Source organism: Ambystoma mexicanum, chromosome 1p (genome assembly GCF_040938575.1).
Source record: "Ambystoma mexicanum isolate Mex_15411 chromosome 1p, UKY_AmexF1_1, whole genome shotgun sequence".
Classification (NCBI taxonomy): domain Eukaryota; kingdom Metazoa; phylum Chordata; class Amphibia; order Caudata; family Ambystomatidae; genus Ambystoma; species Ambystoma mexicanum.
Window position 1 is genome coordinate 704,677,381 of NC_090921.1, and position 27,269 is coordinate 704,704,649.

At 46.8% G+C, this 27,269-nt stretch overlaps 1 protein-coding gene across 2 annotated transcripts in view; it reads left to right on the plus strand.

Annotated features, from left to right (window-relative positions):
• The window catches only part of ASH1L (ASH1 like histone lysine methyltransferase), a 2,936,548-nt gene that overhangs the window by 2,784,252 nt on the left and 125,027 nt on the right, over positions 1-27,269 (plus strand). For both annotated transcript variants that reach the window (XM_069650029.1, XM_069650033.1), the window contains exon 26: positions 11,841-11,881. In XM_069650029.1, coding sequence (XP_069506130.1) covers positions 11,841-11,881 — 41 coding nt within the window. The remainder of the gene's footprint in view (positions 1-11,840; positions 11,882-27,269) is intronic.

Genomic DNA, 27,269 nt, shown 5'->3' on the forward strand with positions numbered 1-27,269 from the left:
TAAATTGCTGGAGTGCCATTTTGCTCCCTCTTCATTTTGTGAGCTTAACTTGTCTGAAATTTAAGGGAAGTGATGTGGTGTATTTATGATTGTGACTTTTAACTTGCCTACAATAGTGAAATGTTATACAACTGTTGAGTAAATAAATACTTAGGAACCTTGAGTCAGTGTTTGCTTGAATCATAGTAATTGCTGTCCTTTGTATAGCTATTTGTACTGCTCACTTACTCTTGAGATAAGTCTGGCTGCTCCGCTACTGCTACCTCTATAACTGTGTAGTACAGGCTTGTACCAAAGGTGAAATTGTACTGTCACTTGTAGTCTTAGTTGTGTGTAGTGTTCCCAAAGGGTGCTGCGTATAATTCTGCCTAACAGAATCATACAGGGTTTAACAGGTCGGAATGTGGCCCTCTTTACCCAGGTGGAATAGACCTCACTATTTCCTGCATTTAGTGTCTCCCCAAACAGGCTTAAAGTGGTCTGCTTCATCATGTTTGTCAAAAGCAGAGCATTCTTTGGCCAGTTTGCCTGGTTTCTTCCCATTGGGTCAAGGATCACCTTTCTGCACTTCCGGACCCAATGGTTCGAGACAAAGCACCATCCACCTGACAATGCTGCTTGAGTCTTTCAAAGGCAACTTGGTATCAGGGAGGGAGTCCTCCCACATATTTTGGTAGTACCCAGGGATAGGAGGGGTAGAAGAGGCAGGTCTCTTCTGGGCAGGAAATCTTCTCCCTTGAGGTACTCCCAAAGATGTTCACCTAAGACCTCAGATGGCGGGACACTAGAGCACTCTGTGCTAGGATGACTGACTCAGGTATGCCTCCAGGGCATCCCATCAGAGTTGGCGTGACTTTGTGTCTTTTCAACAGTTTCCAAGGTCTCTTTTCAAGTTAATAGTCAGCACCTTTTCTGGGTACTTTGGGTCCGTCTCCTAGTAATTGTGTTCTTGGATTGTGAAGGTGTCTAGTGATCGCATTCCTCTGCCTGCTGACTGTCCTTCTCTTTTGTCAATTTGGCTGAGCTTGATATACTTCCTGAATGAAAGGTGACATCAGCCTGCAAGCAGAATGTGCTCAAGAGGCCTGGGGCGAAGAGGGGGCGAGGTGAAGTGCACTTAATTTAGATCGATCACTAGTAACATATGGCACCCAGATGGGGAGTTGCAACAACCACTCAAGCACTGTAAAGGATGAAAAAAATCATGCGACATTAAGTGTTCTATTGTTTGGAACAAACCCAATCAGCAGCCCAAGGTTGCTTGGAAGTGTAGGTTGTATGTAAAATATGTTTTGTTGCTCAAAATAACGTGAAGAAAGTTGTAGAACAATACTCAACTCTTGCCTAAGAGTCTGAGGCATTGTGGGATTTCCTGTAGCCCTCATGGACTACACTTGCGATTTTCAGCTACGGGTCCCGCTACTTAATGTTGAAATATGCACAGCATGTGGCTATAGAACTGATATGAACTTTCAGAACTGCACTAGGTAAGTAACTTGTTGCATTCATCACAACCACTGATGGACTAGGTCTTCAGGTGACAAGAGCAAGGGTCATCCCTTCTGAATTCCCTAGGGGCGTCCCATTTGAGGGCGGAACAGTGAAGGTTGAAGACCAGGTGTTGACCCGCCACTTTGCATATGAGCCTTTGTTTTTCTGTGTTCTACTACTTGTCTGTAAGTACCCTTAATTGCTTCTTCTCCACTGCACCTTCTCTGCACTTCTCAGGCAATCTCTTCCTTTCCCTTCTATGTCTTCCTTCACTCTCCTCTGCTTAGAACCATATCATCTCTCTTTGCATCCCTATCATCACTTCTCGACACCACCTCTCTTCTCGCTACAGTACTCTGTTCACAAAACCTACTCCAAGCCTAACTTCCATTACATATCCTCTTCTCGCATCTATCCCCAGTGCTCCTCTATTTCTCACTCAATGTCACTATGCTTCTACATCTCACTACCTTTCGATTACTCTTTGTAGTGCACAGTTTGGATGTAGTAAAAACCTCCTTTCCCTCCCACTTCTTCCTTTCTCATGCTCCTTCTCTTGACCTCATTACCCCGACTGAAACCTGGTATCTCCCTCTGACTCTGCAACCCTTGCTACCCTTAATGACCCTGTCTACACCTACACTCACTCTTCTACAACTTAACTCACTCTTCCCGACCCACTGGCAGTGTATAACTTTTCATCCTCAAAACTTTTTCTATCCTACTCCCCCATCTCCTGCTAATTCTTCCTCATTCAAATATTATATCTCCACAATCACTGCCCATATGACATACATATTATCTCTCTCTACCAGTCTCCTGGTCCGGTAGATCAATTATTTGACATCTCCAAACTAATTGACTCCTTCCTTCCCAGTCACCACCTCATGGGCATTGGTGATTTAAACCTCCCATCCCTGCTGCTCTATCCACTCACTTTAACTCTCTTCTATTTGACCACTCACTCTATTCAGTCTACTCTCTGCCCACCCATTCAAATGGAAACTCCCTTGATCTTATTCTCATCTCCTCAACTCTCGGCCACTAATATCGCCACCATGCCTTCTCCCTCCGATCAATTTATTGTCCTTTCCTCAATCTCCACTCCTGCCTCTTCCTCACTCTCATCTACTCAACTATTACTAAGTGCATGTTTTCCTTCTCCAAACTCCCTAACTACCTCTCTGATCTACACCACTCTCTCTCTCCTACGCTGAACTCACCTTTCCATCCACTGTTGAAGGCTTCACTAACTTTAACACTACTCTTTATGTTCCCTTTTCTTCTCACTACCCTCTTACTACACTCAAAACTAAATCTTCCTCTTCATGGCCCTGAATTGCACCTCTCCGCACCCTGAAAACAAAAATGCAGAAAAGCTTTGCACTTGGTAAAGGTTAGGACACTCCTCGGATCTCCAATTCTATCGCACTGCTCTTCAGAACTATTCCTCTACTCTTGGCTCTTCCAAACATGACTTCCTAGGTGCCTCCAAAAATCTCTCAACTCGATCCTCTCACCTCCAAAATCCACCTCCTCTTCTAATCTTTCTGAAAATGATATTGCTCTCTACTTGTGTCTAAAATGTCTACCATTCACAATACCCTCGCTAATTACCTTCTATCCCCTTCCTGCTCTTTTCTCCACCACTCCTACCGTCCTCTCCCACTACTATGTTTTCCTTTGCCCCCACCACCGTGATGAGATCGTTGCCCTACTCCTCCAGGCTAACCCTTCCTGTGCCCGTTCTGACCCACTGTCCCCGCACATTGTGAAGCACATTGCTCCCTGTGTTGCTCCACATCTTACTTCCCTCTTCAACTCCTCTCTTAACATTGCCACTTTGCCCTCATCCTATAAGACAACTACTGTCATCCCCCTCTACTTGAGAAACCTGGTCTAGATCCTAACTGTCCTGCTAACTTTTTACCTGTCTCTTTTCAACCACATTATTCCAAAATCCTAGAGAGAGTCGGATTCAGTCGACTCACTCAGTTCCTTGATACTCACATCCTCTGGGACCCTCTTCAATCTGGCTTCCGACCTCTGCATTCTACCGATACAGCTCTCCTCAATGTCAGCAACTTCATCTCTTCCTCGGCATGCAAACCTTTCATCTATTTTTATTCTTCTCGATCACTCTGCTGCCTTCAATACTGTCAACCATTCTGATCTCTCTACATTATCTCTACTGGGCGTTGGAGATAGGCCCTTGCTAGGTTTGCTTCATACCTTGCCACCAAACACTTTCAGGTGTCCTGGAACAGTGTTAACCCTCCACTCACCCAGTTAATGTTAGAGTTCCCCAAGGGTCTGTCCTTGGTCCACTTCTCTTCACTCTCTATACTGCAGTTCTTGGCGCCCTAATCTCCTCTTATGGCTTCACCCATCAACTCTTTGCTGACGACACTCAGTTTGTCGGATAAGGAATGAAAGGAGAAGAAAATCTATTGTCAAACTGTTCAAACTTTTATCTCCGCCATCCAATATTGGATGGCGTCTCACTCGCTCATGCTCAACTCCACCAAGACTGAAGTTCTCTACTTCCCAGTCAAACGGGCTACCTCTTCCTCTCCTCCTCGTCTCCTGGCTACCTTTCTTATTCTGCTTCCGCTCATAAATCGCACACCTTCTCGCTCTTAATCTCCAAATCTGCCACTGCAGCCAGGCTCAACCGCCTCAATATCGGAAAAATCTGTCATTTTCTTCCTTTCAACCCTGCTAAACATCTAATCTTTTCCTTAGTCATTTCTATATCTGACTACTGTGCAGGTCTAATCTATGGCCTTCCCAACTTTGAATTTTAACCTCTGGACAAAGTCATCAACTTGTCTGTCTGCACACTACTCCTACGTACTGTCCCCTTCCTTCATACTGTAAGGGCGTCCCTCACTAGGGACGGGAAACAATCTTTTTCACCAGAGGAATTGTCTTCCCCTTTAAATGTAGATATGCGCGGGGCGCAGCCCGGGGAGCATGCGCTCCCTGATTCTGCCCACTGGAGCCACTCCTCTGTCCTTTTTTCCGCATCGACGGGAGCGCACCTCTTTCACCTTAGGCTGTGGTCGCATCTTTTACTCATAATACCAGGATACAACTTCCCCAGGGATAATCTTTTCTCCCTTTCTTTCCATATAGCTAATTTCATTCAGACTCTAAGTACTCTGTCCTCTGGTGCCACACTCCTCCCCGGCACATCTCATCGGCGGGATTCAGCAGTTGTCCAGCCAGCGAGTGTTCCTTCCCCACATCAGATCCACACGCGCTCTGCCTATGGTGCCTTGGCGAGTACCACGACTGGGATGCCTACTGGGCCTGTGACACGGTCCCCCCGCGCTCGCTGAAGAACCGCTTGGCCAGGTTGAGGGAGCTCTTCTCGAGATCGCCACCGGAGCACATCAAGGAGTACATCAGGAGGAAGACCAGGCCTAAGGTAGGTGCCCTGTTCTCTGCACCCTGCAAGGGCGACTCCTTCCCTGGAAGCGTCCAAGTAGGAGGGGCCTTCCAGGTCCTACTAGCAGCGCGGGGACCAAGGCAATTAGGAAGAAACCCAGCAAGTAGAGACTGACCCATGGACCTTCCCCCAGCAAGATGAGGACACTGATGTTCTGTGCCTGGATTCTCCTCCGTCCACCCCGGCTCGCCAGGCCTTGCCTATAGACGACCAAATGGCCTTCAATGCCATTTTAAGGAAGGCAGCAGATCACTTTCAAATCACTACTTAAGAAGCAGTACCCGAGCAGGACTTTGCGGAGGACATTCTCAAGGAGAAACCCACCTCAAGCCAGGCCATTCCCCTCCTTAATTCTGTAAAAAAAAAGATTGGCCCCCTGTTACGATCACCTGGCTCCCACAGGGGTGTCGAGCGGAACTGGACAGCCACGGTCTCCACCACCGTGATGAGTAGTGCAGAGATGACTGACTGGACTGGCCCACCTAGCTTTGTCTGCTTGACCCGTGGAAGTAGTCTCCTAAAGACGGGGAAAGGGAATTAGCCACCCGTGGATTTGAGTATTAACACCTCACTGCGTCCCCACTTATCACTTCTGACATTCCCTTTCACAAAGCTCACCTTATAGTTTTGTATGATGAGCTCTCCATCCTGCGAAGAATGCAGGGGTGCGTTCATGGGATATTGGAAGAGTTCTGGACAAATCTTGGCTCCAAACCTCCGGATGAAAGGCCATAAGTATGTAGTTCTAATGAGTTCAAAATGTCCGATTAATCACTCTTGTCCAATTCCTTGTTTCTTTTGCAGCTTAGACCCAAAAGATGATAGTCTTGTGGCAACTGAAAGCGTTCAGGTAAGAGTCTGTGTTTTGTAACACTGTCCAGTAAATGATGCCAAGGTTTAACTCGCTGCTTTCTCTTTTCTTGCAGGTGCAGCGTAGGAAGATTTGGCGTGCTGGTGGATAATACCTCCTGCGGTAAAATCAGGTAAGCATATGGTGGCAAGAGATTGTCCTTGTTTGTTCCCTTGGCTCACCTTGTTGTTTTCTTGTCCCCCTTAGGCGCTGGAATGCGGCAACCAGGTGATGGAGACAGCACCGGATCGTAGAGATGCTGCGAGGAACGGTGAGTATGGCGCTGCGCTGCTGCAGGCGATGCGACGCATTTAAAATGAAGTCTGTTTCTGGTTTGAAGATGCGCTGAATCCGAAATCAGGTAAGAAATCCAGTAAAGTTCTTGTTCTAAACTTTCTTCTTCTTTCCCTTCTTTCTAGGCGCTCGGGACTCGAGGCGGGCGTGGCAGGATGCTGGATGCTGATTGCAGACAGGGTGAGCGTTACGCTGCTGGATGCAAAATAACGCGAAGCATGTGCTGCTCTTCGGGCGTGGTTTAAATAGCCTTCAAAGTAGTCCCAGGTAAGTATTCCTCCACAGCCACACCCGAGTAACAAAATAGTCCCTAAGATAAAATAGTCCCTTCAAGCCTCACATGGGCTTGGATGCTTGGATCCCTTGCAGCATGGTCTGCCTCAGGTAAGTTTTAACATATGAGCCTGGCGCCATGAGCCTGGCGCCATAGGCGCCAGGACTGTACCCAGATAGCCCCTAACAGAGGTTGCTGGGTTTGCTCCAGGTAACATGATGCCTGCTTCCGGGGTTGATGGACTTGGTCTGGATGCCCGGGGGTAGGCATCATGACACCCCCTCCCTGGTGTCTCCAGCTCAGACCCGGGCAGTGAACCCAAGAGTGGAAAAGCTATTTCGGCCAGCTCCTTCGGACCCTCTACATTAAAGGGCACGCCACCCTCGACTCCTTGGTAGTGACTACCACAAGGAAACGGGCAGGAGTCAGGTCCAGGCTTCTCACCATTGTGGCCGAAGACAGACAAGTAAACCAGAATGTAATAAAGAACACTCTGGACACTGCTGAGACAGCAGGCAGGTCTCTAGCCACGTCACTTTACTTAAGCGGCACACTTGTCTTCGTAACTCAGGTTTCAAGCCTGCGACACAGGCCACTCTCATCAACAAACCCATTAAAGAAACTAATCTCTTTGGAAAGGCGGTCAATGAGGCCCTGGAAATGGCCAAAAAAGAGCATGAGACTCAAGTCCGTGCAACAGATTGCTCAAAACCTTTCCCCAACAAAGGGGAGGTCATTCTCGTCGGTCCTTTCAAGGGCAGTCCTGTGCAAGTCAGAACAACTATAGCACAGGAAACTTTAATGCTGGACAAACATGAGGAAGCCCCACATACTACCCACCAAGGGATCAACGACACGGCAAAGCCAGAGGTAGAGGCTCCAATCCTAGAGGAGCCGCAACCTCTGGTCAGAATTGACCATCAGATCCAGGTCCCCTCCCATGTCATCCCGGTTGGGGGAGGGGGAGCGCTTCACATCTTTCCTCACAGCATAGGAGGGGATAACTTCAGACCAGTGGGTCATAAAGACGGTCGCCCACGGGTACTGCGTGGAATTCGCCCGACCTCCACAGTTCAGACCACTGTGCTCACGGCGCCTCTCACCGGACCATCTGGAGATCCTGAATCAAGAGGTGGAAGCGCTGCTGGGATGGACGCCATAGAAGCCGTCCCTATTCTTCAGGTAAACAAGGGTATTTATTCAGTGTACGTCCTTGTACCCAAAAAGGACCTCACCATGCGCCCTGTTCTAGACCTGCGCCCAGCGAACAAGTTCATAAAACCTCAAATGTTTTGCATGGTAACGCTACAGGAGTTGATCCCACTGTTGAAACAGGGGGACTACATGGCAACATTGGACATGAAAAATGCATACTTTCATATTTCAATATTGCCAGCGTACAGGAAATATCTAAGGTTCATGATAGAGGACAGGCATTACCAATTCAAGGTGCTCCCCTTCGGCATCACCTCAGCGCCAAGGGTGTTTACAAAGGTCCTGGCAGTAGCAGCAGCTCACCTGCGCAGACTATCCGTCCCGGGTTTACCCTTACTTCGACGACAGGCTCATAACAGGGGACTCTTACGACACATGTTTTTTGAAAACCCAAAAGACTGTAGACTTTCTATTCAGTCTGGGTGTCTCTATCAACGAGAACAAATCCAGTCTAGTCCCCAGTCAAATAAAACAATTTCTGGGAGCTCTAATCCGGAACGAAAGACGGCCTTGTCTTCCCCTCCAACGAAAGGGTTCAGAACATGCTTTTTCAAATCCCTTACTATGTAGCCAGTCGGGAGGTGACAGTGCGCAAAGCCATGCGTTTGCTAGGAATGATGGAGTAATGCATATACTTGGTCCCCACGCGCGGCTGCGCATGCGTCCCATGCAAGAGTGGCTCAACAGCCAGTGGTGTCAGGCCAGCGGACAATGGGAAGATCTGGTAGTTGTCTCACCAGCCCTTATTCTCTCTGCAGTGGTGGTCAAGGGAAAACCTCTTGAAGTGGAAAACCTTCACCACACCTGCAGTGGAAGCCACTCTTATGACAGACGCATCTCTCACGGGGTGGGGGCTCACCTGCTTCAGCAGACAGCGAATGGAGTGTGGTCCCCACAAGTAGCATCCAACCATATAAATTTGCTGGAGCTATTAGTGGTGTTCAAGGCATTAAAGGCCTTTCAGATGCAACTTCAAGGGAAGACGGTGCTGATTCTCACACAGCACTACAGCCATTTATTACCTGAACAAACTGGGGGGGGCGCTCAATCTCCAGGGCTATCCAAGCTGTCCGAAAACAATTGGATGTAGGCTCTCAAACACAAGATGTTGCATTTGTCCCAACATGTTCCAGGTGAATTCAATCTTCTGGCAGACGTGCTCAGCAGAGATTGCCCTCTGCCCATAGAATACGAATGGCGTCTGCATGAAGACATAGTTTCCAACGTGTTCGCAGAATGATGCTTCCCAGAGATCGACCTGTTCACGACTCAGGAGAATCCCCAAACCAAGACTACGCCTCCAGGTACCCCCAGAACCGCTCCAAGGGGAACGGTCTCTGGATAACATGGTCAGGGAAATTTGTCTATGCTTTCCCCCCAAGCCCCCCCCCCCCCCCCCGAGTCCCCTTCTCAACAAGATAGTGCACAAGATGCACCAGGAACCAGTTACCATGATACTGGTGGCCCCCATGTGGGCCCGCCAACCCTGGTTCGCTCATCTAATGGAGATGCCCTTCTCTCCACCAGTAAAACTACCCTGCCCGTACAACATGTTGTCTCAGGACAGGGGAGAGACCTGACACCCATGCCCACAAACTCTGAATTTAGCAGCCTGGCTCATGAGGTCACATAGTTTGGACACCTAGAGCTCCCTCAGAGGTGCATGGACATACTCAGGGAAGCTAGAAAACCTAACACCCGTTATTGCTATGCCAGCAAATGGAAACGTTTTGTCATCTGGTGTTAGTACCAAGGGCGTCAGTCCCATCGATTGCTCACCCACACACATTGTGCTGTACCTAACCCAATTGTTGGACACAGGGTTGGTCTTCAATTCCTTAAAGGTTCATCTGGCTGCTCTTTCAGCCTACACCACATCACAACAAAAGGTGTTGTGGCGGAAGATACTGGTGATTAAGGCCTATATGGAAGGGGTTAAGAGGATTTATCCTCCCATTTCTCACCCAGCTCCTGGATGGGGATCTAAACGTGGTTTTAATCAGGCTCATGGGATCTCCCTTTGAGCCAATGCATAAAGCAAGTCTAAAAGACCTTACTTATAAGACGGCCTTCCTAGTGGCTATCACTTCTATCAGAAGGGCTAGCGAACTACAGGCCCTTTCTGTTCTAGACCCCTTTGTTACAGTCCATTGGAATAAGGTAGTTCTGCGTACTCATCCCAGATTCGAGCCTAAATTCATCTCGAGGTTCCATGTGAACCAATCGATTGAACTACCTACCTTTTTCCAGAATCCCACTAGCATGGCAGAAAGAAGTCTACACACACTAGATGTGCGCAGGGCAGTCATGTTCTACCTGGAAAGAACGAAACCACTGAGGAAAACAAACCAATTTTTCGTTTCAGTGGCAGCTGGTAGAGAGGGGGATCCTGTCTCTAATTCAGCTATCTCAAGGTGGATTGTCAAATGCATCACAATGTTTCTCTCTTGCTAAAAGAGAACTGCCCTTCAAGCATAGAGCACATTCTACTCGGGGCACTGGGGCTTCCTTAGCAGTCATTGCAAATGTTCCCCCTAGAGTCTATTTGCAAAGCGGCAACCTGGAGTTCTGTACGCACCTTTACAAAACACTATTGCCTAGACCCTCATTCTAGGTCTGATTCTCGGGTGGGACAAGCAGTACTACGACACCTTTTCTCTACTGTTCCTTCTCACAACCCACCTCCAACTCCGAGTACTGCTTGCTAGGCTATGCACAGCATGTGATTCTAAGCAGATTAACAAGCATCAGAAGACCTGCATTACTTACCGTAATAGCATTTCTGATGATTGTATCTGTTTGGATTCACATGCGTCCTCCCTACCTCACCACTCGGGGTGGAAGGAACATAGACGTCTTACTACTTTCTCTCTTCATGTACTCACTCACAATAGCCTTGGGCTCCCTCATGGCAGAAAAAATACAATCGGAGGGACCTCGGCGCGTGAGGGATTTTGGCTACACTACATGTCATGATAGGGATAGTGTTACAGGCATGCCTATGCAGACGTCCCCTTTCGGTCCCCGAAAGACCAGATGCAATACTCTGCGGTTACCACTGGATGTCGGACCATATGCACAGCATGTGAATATAAGCAGATACAATCATCAGAAATGCTATTACGGTAAGTAATGCATGTCTTACCGTAGTGACTAATATACTCCTAGTCCGTAGTCCCCTTTCCTCCATACGTCCCACCATCCTCCCCCTTAATCAATCTGTCATTAGGCAATGGTAATATAGCCGACACGTCCAAGGGGACTGAGGAGTAGCACTGGTGGGTGGAGTCATGGGAGGGCATGCTCCCACGGCTGTGCCCCTGCACACATCTAAATTTAAAGGGGAGAAAAAAATGTTCTGGTGAAAAAAGGATCTGGTTCCTGTCCCTAGCGAGGGACGCCCATACAGTATGGATGAAAGTGGACTATGGAGGGGACTATGGACTAGGAACACGTTAATCACTATGGTGAGTAACATACAATTTTTCAACCTTTATCGCTTTACCTTTACCTCCTCTGTCCATCGGCAGATTGGCTGGCTAACTATGAAACAAAGGGCTAAGTATCTTCTCATCTTCAAAACTATCCATGGACTCGCCCCACCCTACCTGATCATCTCACTCCCTACTCTCCTCCGCGCTCATTTGGGTCATTACCGCTCACCTCCTTGCCACCATTAGAGCAACCTATGATCCCTCTCGTTTCCGCTCTTTCTCTCCTCCCTCTGCTACTTTGGAATGTTTTTTATTTCCCTCTCGGTACTATTTCAACCCTGACACTATTTAAATCTAGCCTCAAAGCTCTCCTTCTTGCTGAAGAACATGTCTCCTAGCACACTACGCTACTGCATCACCTTGTTTTTCTCTTTCCCTACCCTTCATGGGTAACACTACAGCACTTTTCCATCACCCTGCCATCCTTAAATCAGCACTTTCGCCACTATCCCGTCCCAATGTAATTCTGTCCTGTCCCCTCATCCCTGGTTTATATTTCCACCTTCCCCTGCAACATCTGGTCTTCAAGTCATATTCCCTCATCCCATTGTAAAAGAACCATGTCCTCCGCTATGTTGTCAATGGTAAATTCTATGCGTATTTCTGTGCCAAAAATGCATTGCTTTCCATTATTAAATCAAGAAATAAAATATCAATGGCTTGTCTTCATTTTGATAGCAAGTGCCACATTATTTTGCTTTTGGCTTCCTTTAAACTTACACAAAGCCTATTTATGCCTGACTTTGGATCTTATCTTTTTCTCCCCAGCCTCATTATGTTCCAGACAACTACAAGCGGAATGGTGGAAGGTGAGTGGAGTTTGGGGTTTGGTAGTTGTTCGTTCATTTCCTTAACTGCTCAAAATGGAAAAAAGCCACAGCTGCCAAATATTGTTGAATTGTTTTTGAATTAAGTACTCTTCCTATTTGTGGGGGTTTTTGCTAACAAATTGTTCGTGAATGTGAGAATAATGCTTTCTTAAATCAAGAGGGCAATGTCTCATGCACGCACAACTGGATGAAAATTTTATCTGCAACACTTGTTTTACACTATCCTACCTCTGCTACTCCGGCCGCTTCAGACATTTCAGTTTATGCCATCTGTATTGACTAATCTTTCTCCCTTAAGTTGGTGCCATCGAACCACCATTTGCTAACCTTGCTAACACTAATCCAAACTACACCACTGTTTTCCTTTCTTTAATTCATTCATGATGCAGGCCTGAGACTTTGAGAGACCATTCAGTGACATGTCTTATAGACCTTGAAATCTTGAAACATTTTGAAGCTTTCTGCACATTTTCAGTAGTTAAACATGCATTAATCTGTTGCATTGAATTTGCCAGTGTTTATTCTTTTATAAGCTGTCAAAAGGCATAAACCCTCTTTCATTAGTCTCCTTTATTCACTTACAGGAATGTATAACATGCCTGTGGGACAGGGACCCTCACCTCTCTCTAACAGCCTATTTGCATAGCCAGGGACATGTTCCTGGTTGAAATTGGAGCCAAAGTCCAGCAACCTAAGAGGTCCCCCTGGGCTTTTATCTTCATTAGAGAAGCGGCATTCCCCAGCCTTTGAAATGCACGGAAAAAATATGTAGCCTAGCCTGACATCCCATATGTAGTGTGAATAAACATATTTTTAGAAACTGAAATGAATATGTAATCTGCATGGAGAAAGTACGGCCTTGATGAGGAAGGTCCATTTTAATCTGCATTGCATATGTTGTGTTATTTTTCAAATCGAACTAACTGCCGGTACACTATCAGACAAGGCATCAGATTGGGCTTCCTCACAACAATACAGGGAAGGCTCATCATACTAACTTTACATCTTGCAATTAAGCATCTTGGCTGTGACAATTCCAATCACAGGTAAACTCTCTCCCCTCAGAAAATTGTGAAGAATTTGGAAGCAATTATAGAATGTTTTGTTTGGGTGGAATAACCCCAACGACTGGAAGGACCTGTGTGAACTATCACATGAAATTTGTATACATTTGTACCATTCTTACAATTTTGCATATTTTCATCTCATTTGTGTGTACATATAAAATTTCAAAGTGTTTATTTTACAGAGACAAAGGCCTCCTTTTGGGGGCCCAATACATTTTAGTCTTAATGGCCATCTTCGGGGACAGTGTCTAGAAAAATAATTAATAAACAAAATGTAAATATCTGCCGAAAAAAATTCTGCTTAGAATATCTACTTTGTCATAATTTTGACATAATTGCCAGGCTTTGTTTCCATGATTTCAATTCAGGAACCGCATTGTTTATCTGCAATACAAGTAAGTAGGACAGTTTTCACCTTTGTGTCTCACAAGTACATTTCCCAAACTCTCTTAAGAATGACTAATGGGTCATACCTTATCATGTCAATTTATTCCAGCTTTCTTGGGGTTCTTATCCTGGTGACCTTTGTTGGGGAATACTTCGATTTAGAGTTCGTCTATTAAAGACCTTAGTCTGACACTATTTTAAATATTACAAAAAATCTTAACTCCATAGTATTCTTAAAGCGTTTCCACGGGACATCGGGACCGCAATCATGCAGTTACCTATGTTCCCATTCTGCTTTTATTTTGAAAAGGTTGCCGGCGATTGGCGCACGATGGTGTCATCCGTGTGTTGTCATTGCGTGCCGGCAGCAATTTTAAAGTAGTTTTGATAGCAACTGTGCTATATCAATGGCAGATATCATTTCTTAATGGAAGACAGTATACTACCATGATTCACAGCTTGTGGTGGGCGGGGGTATGTTTCACTTATTGATATTTCACGAAACTATCAATATTCACATTATTTTTCATGTAGCCATTTTAAAGTTGTTTTGTTGAGAGCGAGTGCGTTTCATTAATGGCAGATACTGTTCCTGACAGACGATACTGTTGCAAGATTTTGCAACACCTGATATGCAATGTATACTTGTTAATATATCTTGTAACCATCAATATTGACATTGTTTGTCATATGGTCTTTCACCAATGACCAGTACTCGCGTCATCATGTTAGCGACAATTTTCGTCAGCAGTCATTTTTGGTATAATTTTTCAAGTGTATCCAAGTACTACATTATATACATTTAGTTGGAAATATTATTGATACATGAATACCATTGCTTAAAATCATACAAGTCGCACAAATTCCTTCCAATGGTTACATATATTTCATACAAATTGCTACAAATTTACAACATATTTGTGACACATTTTTGTGGCTAATAAGTAAATATATGGTGTTGCAGACACCTTCATACGTTCACTGAGGCTGGTTGATAGTTAAACTTAAATTTCTTTTGCTCATAATTAAATTGGCTTAACATCATTGTGCAGCTACGGGTCCCTAATGAGGTGGACTCTGGCTGCTGGTTCATCAGGGTTAATGGATACAGGTCTATTTACTATGGGGAAATAATTGTTAGTGGTCTAGAGAACACATGCAAAATGACATTCCTCGTTCATCCCTCTTGGATATAGGGAGTTCAGTCTTTCTATGCAAAAAGTTCCTTTTTGGTCAATCGGTTTGGCGGTATTACATCCACCGTCTCTTTTCTCAATTGTCTCCAATATTTGGAATCTCATATATGAGATCTGATGTTTTGCTTCCGTAAAGTGGCGTGCTACTGGAGATTTCTGTTTCCTGTACGGATGTTGGAGCAATGTTTATTCCACTGAAGCTTTGCTTTCCTAGATGTTTGTCCGAAACAGTGTTTGCCACATGGGCATTTTATATTGTAAATAATGTTAATGGTGTCGATTGTTGCATATCCTTTCAAGAATATATTTTTCCTGGTGTTGGGGTGGAATATTACGTTTCCTTTTTTTTTAACAAGACTGCAGTTGGTGTACTTCAGGCATGGGTAGATGCCACATCATTTGGGTTTCTCAGGGAGTTTTCTTCTGTAACTCCTTACCAACATGTGTTACATTCTTGCTGCGTGTGTACACATTGGTGGGTATTCATATACTTTTGCCAAAGTTCTGTCTTCGGCTAGCAAGTGGCAAAGTTTATTGACGATTTTTAGAATCCGGTTGCTCTGTGTGGAATACTTACTTACGTATATGAGAATAGGTTGTGTTTGAATTTTTCTTTTTTCAATATCGTTTCTCTGTTGATTTTGAGTAGGGAGCTGCTCACTTCTGTCTTTTGATATCCTCTTTCTTTAGATCTATTGGCCATGTCTTGATGAGCAAGATACGGTATGGCCCATTAGTTATTCTTTAGAGAGTATGGGAAATGTACTTGAGACGCAAAGGTGAAACCTGTCCTACTTACTTGTATCGCAGATAACCAATGGGGTTCCTCAATTGAAATCTTGCACTATTTGTAAAGGCACCAGCGGTTAATAGAAGTGGAAACAATGCCTGGTAATTATGTCAAAATTAGAACAAAGTAGATATGCTAAGCATAATTTTCTCGGCAAATATTTGCATTTTGTTTATTAATAATTTTTCGGGAAACTGCCCCTGAAGATGGTCTTTAGGACCGAAATGCATAGGACACCCAAAAGAAGGTCTTTGCCACTGCAAAATAAACACTTTTGACATTTTATATGTACACACAAATGAGTTTGTGAAAAATAAACTTTTTTTTGTAAACATGAAAATATGCACAATTGTATGAATGCAACAGATATATACACATTTCATGTCTACAATGATCCCGCTGCTAAACAACAACTGGTCCAACAAAAGCTCCATGATATGTGCCTGGAAGGATTTGATTACCAACTCTCTGATTCAGCAAAATCCTTGGCTTCGCTATCATCAGCAGCCTGTCCTACCAGAAACACATAGCCAAGAAGACCTACACTTCCTATTTTTTTGTATTCTTTATTTACATTTTGCTACAGAAGAAATACATATTGACAAACAAATCAATTAAAATACACCAAACAACCAGCAATGTATCCACGGAATATTGAAACTAACTATCTAGAATAAAGGAGGAAAAAAAGGGATCTCAGCACAACCCCTCTAGTAAAAGTTCAAGAACATCTCCCAGATCTTAGCATGTAAGCGTATTTTCCCCTGCTTTCTATAAATCAACTTTTCAACAGCTGCCAAAGAGACCATCTCATCAACCCAAACAAATGAATAAGGCGGGACCCGGGACTTCCATCCCCTCAAGATCAGTTTCTTGGCAATCGACGCACCCCTAAACAAGAATTTCTTTTCAGATAGGAAAAAATCATCAAGTAAGGCACCACTGCCTAAAACCATCGTCCTGAAATCCAAGTCAATACCACGATTCAAGACCTGCAAACACATAGTACATACCTCCTGCCAGAAACCCCTCACCCGGGTACAGTCCCACAGTAAATGTTCAAGTGTGCCATAGTACAACACCAACACAAATCCGAATCAGACATTCCTCTGCTCTTGAGTCTCTCCGGGCACCTGTAAACCCAGTTGAGAATTTTAATTTGCCTAGAGCGCTCACTCAAGTTAATCAAACAGATCTTCACATTCGCACCAATCTCAACCCACAAATCTGCAGGGAGAGGGCGCTAGAGAGCCGTCCAAGATGGCGGCCTCCCTGTGAGCTCCACGGAGCTCCCTCAGAAATCCTGACGAATCGAGGCATCTGCGCTGGGCATTGTGTATGCAGCCACCCCCAGTTTGTAGCCAAAGCGATTCTGAACAAAACGAAGTACTTCTTTCGTCGTAATTCGGATGCTGGGTCCAGATTCCTCAGCGACGAGAAACCCTCCCCCTCCCCGGTCCGAGTGGAGCGCCGGCGCGGGCTAGACGCGAGGCAGTCGGAGACAGAGCGGGCCCGGAGGGGGACGGCCTGAGCGGCCGAAAGCGGTGGGACATCCGGCAGAATCTCGGAGGAGCCGTCCTGAACGAACCCCGAAGATCAGGTACGCGCGCCCCCGTGCGCCCCCGTCCATACTCCCCGGGGTGAATTTCAGCCTGTGTGAAGGCGCGGGGCGCGGGAAACCGCAAGCCGGGGTCCGCGTGAACCCCCAACGTACGGGCCAGCCGAGAACCAGCAGTAGATAGCGCTTGGACCCGGCGTCACTCCCGCTTCCACTATACCCTATCACAAAGGGAAACATCAGGAGAGAAACCCCATCCGAGATAGCGCAACGGAGGCGCGGATCAACCGGGACCCCGGACCTACCTCCGGTGCCCTGTAGGACCCCCGCTACACAAGCGCCAATGGCGGCCTCAAAGAAAATGGACAGAGCTCAAAAGAAGCTAAACTTTGAGGGCAGCTCCGTGACCAAACCAACCACCTCAAATGGCAGAGCGCTATCTCCCATCCAAGACGAGGAGGAGGCCCACGGGTTCGACATCAGGGAAATTCTCCTAGAACTGAAAGCCGGAATTGGCGGTCTTGGGAGCAAACTCGACACCCTCTCCTCTAAGGTTGATCTGCTCCAGCACCGGTTAGACAAACACGCCGATAGACTTGACACAGTCGAGCAGAGGGTGTCGGACCTCGACGACGGAGCAGCGGCCCTGACTTCCAGAGTGGCCTCCCTAGAAGGGCAAATGAAAGCGGTAAACGCAAAGAATGAAGACTTGGAGGGCCGCTCCCGACGCAACAACATCAGGATCGTTGGAGCTAGGGAACAACAACTCAACACAAAGATGGAGGACTACATTGAGAAGTTATGCGTAGACCTTTTCGGCACAGACATCCTGTCCAAACTGTTTGTTGTGGAGAGAGCCCACCGAATTCCCAACACCAGACCGATCCCGGGGGCTAATCCTCGCCCAATCATAGCGAGAGTGCTCAACTACAAAGACCGGGACGCCATCCTACGGGCGGCCAGGGAGAAAGGCGATCTTCAGTACGACGGTGATAAAATCCAATTTTTCCCGGATTTCTCCCAGGCGGTCCAAGCGCAAAGAAGATCGTACACGGCAGTAAAGCGCAGGCTTCAAGAGAACCAGATACAATACGCCATGCTCTACCCTGCCAAACTCCGAATCCAACATGAGGGGACGACCCAGTTTTTCAACTCTCCGGAAGAGACGAGCGATTATCTGGACCGCTCGGGCTGCAGACCCGCCTCCTCCAACGGAAGGCCTCAAAGGGGAGAGAGACCGAGAAGAAATCCACCATAAATTTTGCCTACAAGGTACCTAATGGGAGGGCTAGTGTCTGCATGGCTGACAAGGAGAGACCACCGCAGACCACTATTGTATCCGGGGAAGGGAGCTAGCCCTCTCTTGGAGGGCCACTTGCGCCCCGAGCACAGCAATGCAAGTTGTTTCGTTACTATGGGACTGTTTACCACGGGCCTGTTGGGGGTTGCCCGTGCATGGGAGGGAAGTTAATTCAGTAATACCGCCTCAACCCACATACCCCCGATCCACGACAGCCACGCGAGGAACTATGTACCTACAAATCGCCAAGTCTTCCTGGCTCCTTCTCCGAAAGCGACTCCAGCTAACTCCGCGGGCCCCGGCCCGACAGGATTACACTGATCCGTTCAGATGGCAGCGACAACGTTGAGAATCGCCACCTGGAATATACGCGGCGGCAACCAGCCTACGAAAATGAGGAGAATCCTTCAATATCTGCGGAGACACAAAATCAACATAGCGATACTCCAGGAGACTCATCTACTACCCTCGTCGGAACAGCGCTGGGCCAGATCATGGGGATGCCACCGGTACTTCTCGTCCTACTCATCGTTCGCCAGAGGCGTGGCGATCCTGATCGATAAGAGGACCAATTTCAGCCTCATCGAGTCAAAGAAGGACACCGAAGGAAGGGCCCTACTGGTGAAAGGAATAATCGCTGGAAAGGAAGTGGTGGTGGTCAACTCTTACGCTCCAAACACAGATGGACACGATAACTTTAACTGGATAATGTCCCATCTAGCCACGACCGACGCGTCGACTGTGGTGTGGGGGGGCGACCTCAACACCGCGCTCGACCCCAGGCTCGACAGGTCCCACAACACTTCAGGAAACCCGTCCAAAGCAAGTACTCAGGTTCGAGAGATTTGTCAGGCCTTCAATCTTTCCGACATGTGGAGAAGACACAACCGAGACAGGAGAGACTATACCTTCCGATCAGCTGTGCACAACACCAGTTCTAGAATCGATTATATCCTGGCGTCCTCCCACAGCCCTTTCAGGTGGGACGCGTGCCAGATCCTACCAAGGTCCTATTCCGACCATTCGATGGTGGTATTGGAGGCCACCCTAGCGGGCACAGCAGTGCCAGGCCTCAACTGGAGGTTTAAACCCGGTTCACTCACAGACGCAGTGTTTGCAGCAGAACTGCGGCAAGAAATACTCTCCTTCATAGACACCAACCAAAACTCGGTTGACTCCGCAGGCACCATTTGGGAAACATTCAAGTGCTTTGTCAGAGGAATCTGCCTGACCAAAGAAAACGGGACACTAAAAATGATCCGAAGGGAACTGTCCAACATAGAGGACCGTTTAAAGGAACTGGAACAGAATCTCCTCAACACCCCCGATCCATGCACGCAAGCCAAGCTTAAGCAAGAACTCTTGAAATTTAAGGAGACAGCGGACCGCGAACTGAAGTTCATGGGTCGTAGACAGCAGATCAGGCAGTACGGTGAGGGGCAAAAACCAGGTGCACTGCTGGCCCGACTACTATCGATAGACAGAGTCCCACCTCATATTGAATATGTCACAGATGCGCAAGGACAGATAGTCTACACGGAGGAGGGGATCTCCAACACCTTCCGGGAATTCTATCAAGACCTGTACAGCTCAAAAGGAACATCAGACCCCGAAGCGATACAAGAATACCTGAATGACACAGAACTGTATTGGGTAAGCCAAGACTTGCGCGAACCCCTGAACGCGCCCATCTCACTGGAAGAAATCCGGATGGCAATCAAATCCCTACCTAATATCAAAGCACCCGGCCCCGATGGGCTCAACGGCGAGTTCTACAAGGCGCACATGGACATAGTGGCCCCCCTCCTCTTGCAGGTCTACGAAGAGGCGGTGGGTCGAGGAGCACTTCCCCCCACGACGCGTGAAGCCAACGTGATGATGCTGCATAAACCCGGAAAACCTACAGAGAGCTGCGCCTCGTATAGACCGATCTCTCTGATCAACCTGGACAACAAAATCCTGGCCAAAATCCTGGCGGCCAGACTGCTCCCTCTGATGCCAGCACTAGTGCTGGGTGACCAGGCCGGGTTCATCCCGGGGCGTAGCACAACGTTCGGCATAAGGAGGCTGTTTGGCGTCATCGAGGCCCTAGACTCGACACAGCAGGCGATAGCAGTACTGCTGGACGCCGAGAAGGCGTTTGACTCTGTAGAGTGGCCTTTCATGTTCGCGACACTGAAGCAGATGGGTCTGGGCAACTTCTTCCTGAAGCTAGTAGCTCTGCTTTACAATAATCCACGCTCGTACATCACACTCGGGAACACTAAATCATCGGGGATCACATTGGAACGCGGGACGAGACAGGGTTGCCCTCTTTCGGCCCTTATCTTCGCCCTGGTGATGGAACCCCTAGCCTCGAGGCTACGGGCCGAGCAGTTAGAGCGAGGGTTAAAACTGGGTCCTCACAGGCTAATCGTCTCCCTATACGCGGACGATGTCATGCTGTTCATTAGCGACCCCCAAGTCAACCTCAACCCCGTAATGCGAGAGGTGATAAAATTCGGGTTAATGTCAGGGCTCAAAACCAACCACTCCAAATCGATAGTATTCCCCCTGACTCCGTGCACCTCAGAGTTCGCCGACGACCATGGGTTCCAATGGGAAACCTCGAAAGTGCGCTACTTGGGGATCAAGATGTCACGTAACCATCACGAGATATTTAGAGATAATTACGGAACCGCACTGCAGCTATTACTTGAACGTATTCAGAGATGGAAATCACTCCCATTGACGCTGTGGGGCAGGACCTCACTGACGAAAATGGTTATTCTCCCCAAACTCTTATATCTCTTCACAAATATCCCGCTACTTCTCCCCAAGTCCTTTCTGTCAAAGATCAAGAGCACGATCCTAGAGTTAATATGGGCGGGGAAACCGGCTCGGGTGGCTTACGACACACTCACTTTACCTATAGCGAAGGGAGGTCTGGCGCTCCCAGATATAGAGAAATATTACTGGGCGGCTCAGGCTCAATTCCTGAGCCACTGGTACTCAATCCACTATGTAAGACCACATGTGCAAGTGGAAAGAGCCCTGGCCTCCCCCGATTTACTATCCGCAGTCATAATCAGCCACATCCCTGTGCCGCATAAGACACTGAACACGGTCCTGTCTACATATGCGATATGGAAGAAGATCGCCAGTGCGTGTGGAGTGGCTGTACGATTCTCCCCCATACTACCTATAAAATTTATCCCCGGTATCCCTCTCACGAACGAAAAGGTATTCCTGCTATGGGTAGACAAAATAGGAGTAAAAACGCTAGGAGACCTCTTCCCAGAGGGCACCTTTCTGACCACCCAAATGGCCAAGGACAAGGGAGGGAACACATCCTTGGACGTCTTTCTCTATTTCAGACTCCGTCACGCCCTGCAGGAGCTATTCCCCTCATTCCCTAAACAACCCCCCACGTGGGAGCTGCTACATAACACAATATTAGCACAGGGAGAGGGCAGACTGGTGTCAACTCTGTACAAAACCCTGGTGAGTGACACGAGGAAGCTCCTACCTAAAGTGCAACACAGGTGGGAATCGGTTTTGCAGGAACCAATCAGTGAGGAAGACTGGGCCTACATTCTGCGACAAACTCAAAAAGTGGCGCTAAATTCTCGCTACAAACTGATCCATTTCAATTTTGTACACCAAACATATTACACACCCGCCAAAAAACACAGGCACCACCCAGAGGCGTCGGCCCAGTGTGAGAGATGCGTTTGTCCCAACGCCGACTTTCTTCATCTGGCATGGGTCTGCCCCGGTATCCAGCAATTCTGGTCCACCGTTATACAAACAACATCCGAGATTATAGGAGAGCAGATGACCCCCCTGCCGCTGGGCCCGCTTCTTGGCCTCACAAGACATCTGCAGCCATCGTCACGCAAGCTGGCGGCACTCCTCATGGTGCTAGCACGAAGGAGAATAGCCATGTCGTGGGGCAGGGGCCCACTCCCTAGGGTAGCTGACTGGGAAAAGGATATAACTTATTGCCAAGATATGGACACTGAATTTATTCGTACACTACCTTTACACGCACGCCCTCCTGATATCTGGGGACCATATATCACCTACCTGATGAACAAATCTGTTACTTCGGACCCTGATAATCCAAACACCCAGAACTCAGGTCCGTAAGAGGGAGGAGCGGGAAGACAAGGAGAGAAAACGTCCATGCGACTAAGGCAATGAGTAGAAACTCTCAAAGATACTGTGGATACGGGGGATGGGGGGCGGTGGGGTGGGGGAATTGTTGTGGGATATTGCATTCAGCAGCTCCCTGTTGGAGCCATGCCTACCGGTTATTGTAAAATATAAATAAAGTTTGGAAAAAAAAAAAGAAAAAAAAAAAAAAAACCCACAAATCTGCAGGGAGCTCAGATCCCAACCTTCTACTCCATTCATCTAGTAGGCCAGTGTTGTCTTTGAAATTGGCAACAATTCGGGGATAGACCTTGCTTGCAATAGACTGACAGAACAATCCCAAAGACTGATTACCATCAACCTCACCAATGTATCTCTTCAATTTCCTATAGTCTGCAACTGAAGGGTTTTCAATAGTGAAAGCTGAACACAACCCATCAAAATCAATCCATTTCCCATCTCTGTAGACATCACCAATCCAATGAACTCCCCCAACAAGCCATTCCGGCCATAGTATAGGTCCGCCGCCCTGCGTGATCGCTTTATTAAGCCAAACCGAGTCCAAAGGTGATTTCAAAGCAATTGAGCCACATATATTATGAAGTTCTTTCCACAAATCCCTCAGAAAATCAGTCAAACAAGATCTCCCACCACGTCCGCTAGCTGTCGTAAGCAAAGCGCGCAGGGCAAGAGGACCCAAAGTGCTCGCTTCCCCCACCACCCAAATACTTGGAGAATCATCCAGAAACGGAAGCAAAAATTGGCAAGAGAAGGCAAGATGATATGCCCTAAAATTGGGGACTCCAAGCTCCCCCCCCTCTCCACAGGTAACTGTAATTTCCACAATTTTAATATAGGTGGTTTCCCGTCCCAGAGGAAATATTGAAGAGTTGCATCAATCAATTTCCAGTAGCATGCATTGATCTTCAAAGGGAGCCTACTTAAAATATAATTGATTTTGGGGGCTGCAACCATCTTCAAAGCGTTCAACTTTCCCCATAACGATAGACGCAAAGCTGACCACCTCTGCGTAGATGACTTCAGCTCATGACAAACCTCACTCAAGTTCACCTCCGGCATATCTCTCACCACTGGAGTCAACCAAACTCCCAAGTATTTCATTTTGTGAGGACACCAATGAAAACCATAGCAAGTCACCGTAGACTTATCACATTTCCCTGTGATCGGTAAAACCTCAATCGGTAAAACCTCAGACTTCGACCAGTTTATATTATAGCCAGCCACCGCATGGAAACGATTCAGGATGTTCATCAATGCTGGCAAAGAAATCTCCAGATCCCAAAGGACTAATAAAAGGTCATCTGAATAAAACCACAATTTCTGCTCAGCCCCATGATGGGATACACCTTTCAAGCACAACTCACCCCGTAAGGCAATAGCAAGCGGTTCAATGGCTAGAACAAAAAGTAAGGGTTAAAGCGGACATCCCTATCTGGTGCCTCTCCAAAGACTGAAAACATCAGATATCAAACCATTCGTTCTAACATTTGCCGTGGGACGAGCATACAGAAGTGAAACCCAGGAAATTTACTCATCTCCCAAATTCATTGCTCTCAGCACCGTAAACATATAAAGCCAATCAACACGATCAAATGCTTTCTCAGCATCGAGAGAAAACACAGCACATCCTCTTCCAAATTCTGGGCCTGTGATATAGTGAGCATAAGATTTCGAATATTGCTAGATGTTCTATGATTTTTGATAAAACCAGACTGATCCGTGTCAATAAGTCTTTGAATTCCATCCTCAATGCGTAGAGCAAGAACTTTAGCCAGGATCTTGTTGTCTGTGTTTACCAAGCTTATCGGCGGATAACTGGAAAGTAAGAGACTGTCCTTCCCTTTTTTTCAGAAATACAGAAATAGTAGCATGATTGGTTGTTTCCGGAAGCAAACCAACCTCCTTAGACTCAATATACATATCCCTCAAAAGCCCCAACGCTGCTACCGGAAGAATCTTGCAAAATTCGTCCGGTAAGCTATCAGGTCCCGGCGTTTTCCCAAGATTCAGAGAGGAAATAGCAATCCTAATCTCATCCAAAGTCACTGGCCGACTCAAACCAGCCATCTCCTCATCAGAAATTTTTGGAACATTCAAACCATCAAAGAAGCTATCACGACTTACGACACCAGATTCATTCTCATACAGGTTCATGTAGAAATTCCTGAAAACAGTATTAATTGCACGCGGATCAAAAGTGACCACTCCATTCATACCCTTAATAGACGTAATAGCCTGTTGTCATAATCTGTAGGCGAGCCACCTATCACATTTTTCTCCCTTCTCAAAGTAGGCATATTTGATCCTAAACAAATCCCTTTCAGCTCTAGCACCCTAAACACCATTCAAATCTTTTTTCAGCTTTTTCAACTCTCTTCTCTTGTCAGCATCATCCGGATCACGTACCAAACTATTCATTACCTCGGCAATGTGTGATTCAGTCTCCAACCGCTCCTTCGCCAATTTTTTCCTCCTGCCACAAGATAAGCCCAAAGCAATACCCCTCCTCATGCATTTGAACGCCTCCCAAGTAACACTACAACTAAGTTCATCAGAACAATTCTCTTTCACAAAGCATTCAGCCTCCATCCTGATTTTATCTAAAATAGCCTCATCTTGAAGAATTGAGGTGTCCATCCTCCATTGAAAGGTTCTACAGCATTCAAAAACCAAAGACAAATTCAGGAATATGGGTGCATGGTCTGTGATCGCAATGCAACCAATCCGACTGCTCAAAAGGTTGGCAGTCGTCCCACCAGCCGTGAAAAACATATCAATCCTCGAGTAAGAATTGTGAGACCCAGAAAAAAATGTATACTCCTTAGAGTCCGGATGTTGCATTCTCCATCAATCTTTCAGATCACAATCCTCAACCAAAGTCCGAAATGAGCAAAAATGTAGATCCTTTCTCTGTATGGTTTTACGACTAGTACAGTCCATCAGAGGATCAACAACCAGATAAAAGTCACCACCAAAAATGACATTGGGGGAGTTCAAACCCAATAACGGCTGCGATACACTTCCAAAGAAAGTGCCATCATCCGCAGAGGTAACATAAACATTACACAATACATATCGAGCACCTTGAATTTCCACCAAAAGAGCCACAACCCTACCTTCCCGATCACAACTGGACTTCAGGACCCTAATAGGAGAGTCCTTACGTATCAGAATTGCAACACCCCTACTCTTGGAAGAATAGCAAAAAGCAACAACATCACCCAACCATTTCCTATGTAACACCCCAATATCCTCCAACAAAAGGTGAGTTTCCTGTAAAAAAAATAAATATCACATTGCATACCCATTAAGCTGTTCAAAGTCTTCTGCCGTTTGACAGGATTATTCAACCCATTTACATTCCAGGAAGTGATCAAAAGCTGAGATCCCCCAGCGGCAAACATGTTAAAAAAAAAAAAAAAATCCAATAGGTCTAAAAAAAACTCTAAAACCATAAAAAACAACAAAAAAGAACCAACCCCACGCCCCCCGAAACAGAAATAGGAGGCCAACGTTAAAGAAGCAAAGAAAGACCAACCCAACACCCCCGGCACCCCTCCCAAATCAAAGGAAAGCTCCATATATTGAATCCTATGATAAGTCCCTAAGCCAAACACAGGAAAAACAGCAAATAGGAAACAAAAGCACAGCCCCAGTACCACCGCAGTTAAAGAAAATTAAAAACAAAACCCACCCCTGTCTCACCCAGCCAAAAACGTACACAATAGAAGCAGAAACATACATCCTTATAAAGTAGAAGAGTAACAAACGAGCTTAAAAAACCGCAGTCCCCACAGGTATCCCATCCCACCCAGAAGAGCCAAAAAGATCAATAGACCACCTGCCTCACAAACACCCAAGTTCCCAACACAGCCACATCAGAAGTGTCTCGGGAGGATAGCTCAGCGGCAATGTGCTCGCCTTGGAAGCAAGACGACACGTAGCAACACAGGTTCGATTCCCCGGGTCCGCGCTTAGAAACCTCTGGGTATTAAGCGCGTTATAAATAACCTGTCATATCATATCACTAAAAGTGAGCACACATTGAAATGCAGCATCTCAAATAACCCAAGTAACAACAGCATTAGCAGGATGAATAAGCAACAACTATCAATAAGCCATGACACAATACTAGTAACATGTAATCAGATGTAAAAAAACAGTTTCAGATAGCGTAGCACTAGCATGAGACCAGGTTGTACAGCTGGAACAAACGAAGAGATGTCCACAAATTCCAGCTGTTTATAAAATCAGCGGTACAGCCTTCACGCAAATAAAGTTCCCATTTAAACTGTCTCCGTATAATGAGAATGTGCATTAACGTTAAGTTGCGTGTTGCGAATGCTGTCTGCAGAAGGTCGGCCCAATCAAAAAGGCAGCAGTGCGGACTCGGCATGGAGCCTGCAAACACCCCCGTCCTCATCAAATAAGCAGTCAGTGTCGAGGAGGCCAGTTACCAGACACCCGGGCGGGTGAGACAAGGTGCCCCTGGACCGGAAGCATTCTTTCCAAGATGAAAGGGAGGATCAGAACCAGCACGCACAGCGGAGCATCCATTAGCCGTCATAAAGCCATAACGACAAGCTGTAGTTAATTTCCTCCCCCCGCTCCTCAGAGATCATGAAGCTCAGCATCAACAAATACTCTCTCTCCGGCTCACCTTAACGGCACCCGCTACTCCCCATGTCCGCTCCAGTTCCAACGGAACCAGGCACAGCAGCACGAGCTGAACAACAATGCACATAACCCACCGGTCTTGTGGTGTTTTGTTGCCCGTGTGGGTTTGTATTGTGGCCGGTGAGGACCCGAATGGGGCGGCCCTCTCGGCCGTGCTGATTCAGTGTGGTTGCGAACTGGGCAACGGTGCACGTGGTTCATTGATCAGCTGTGATGTGATGGCGACTTGTTGCC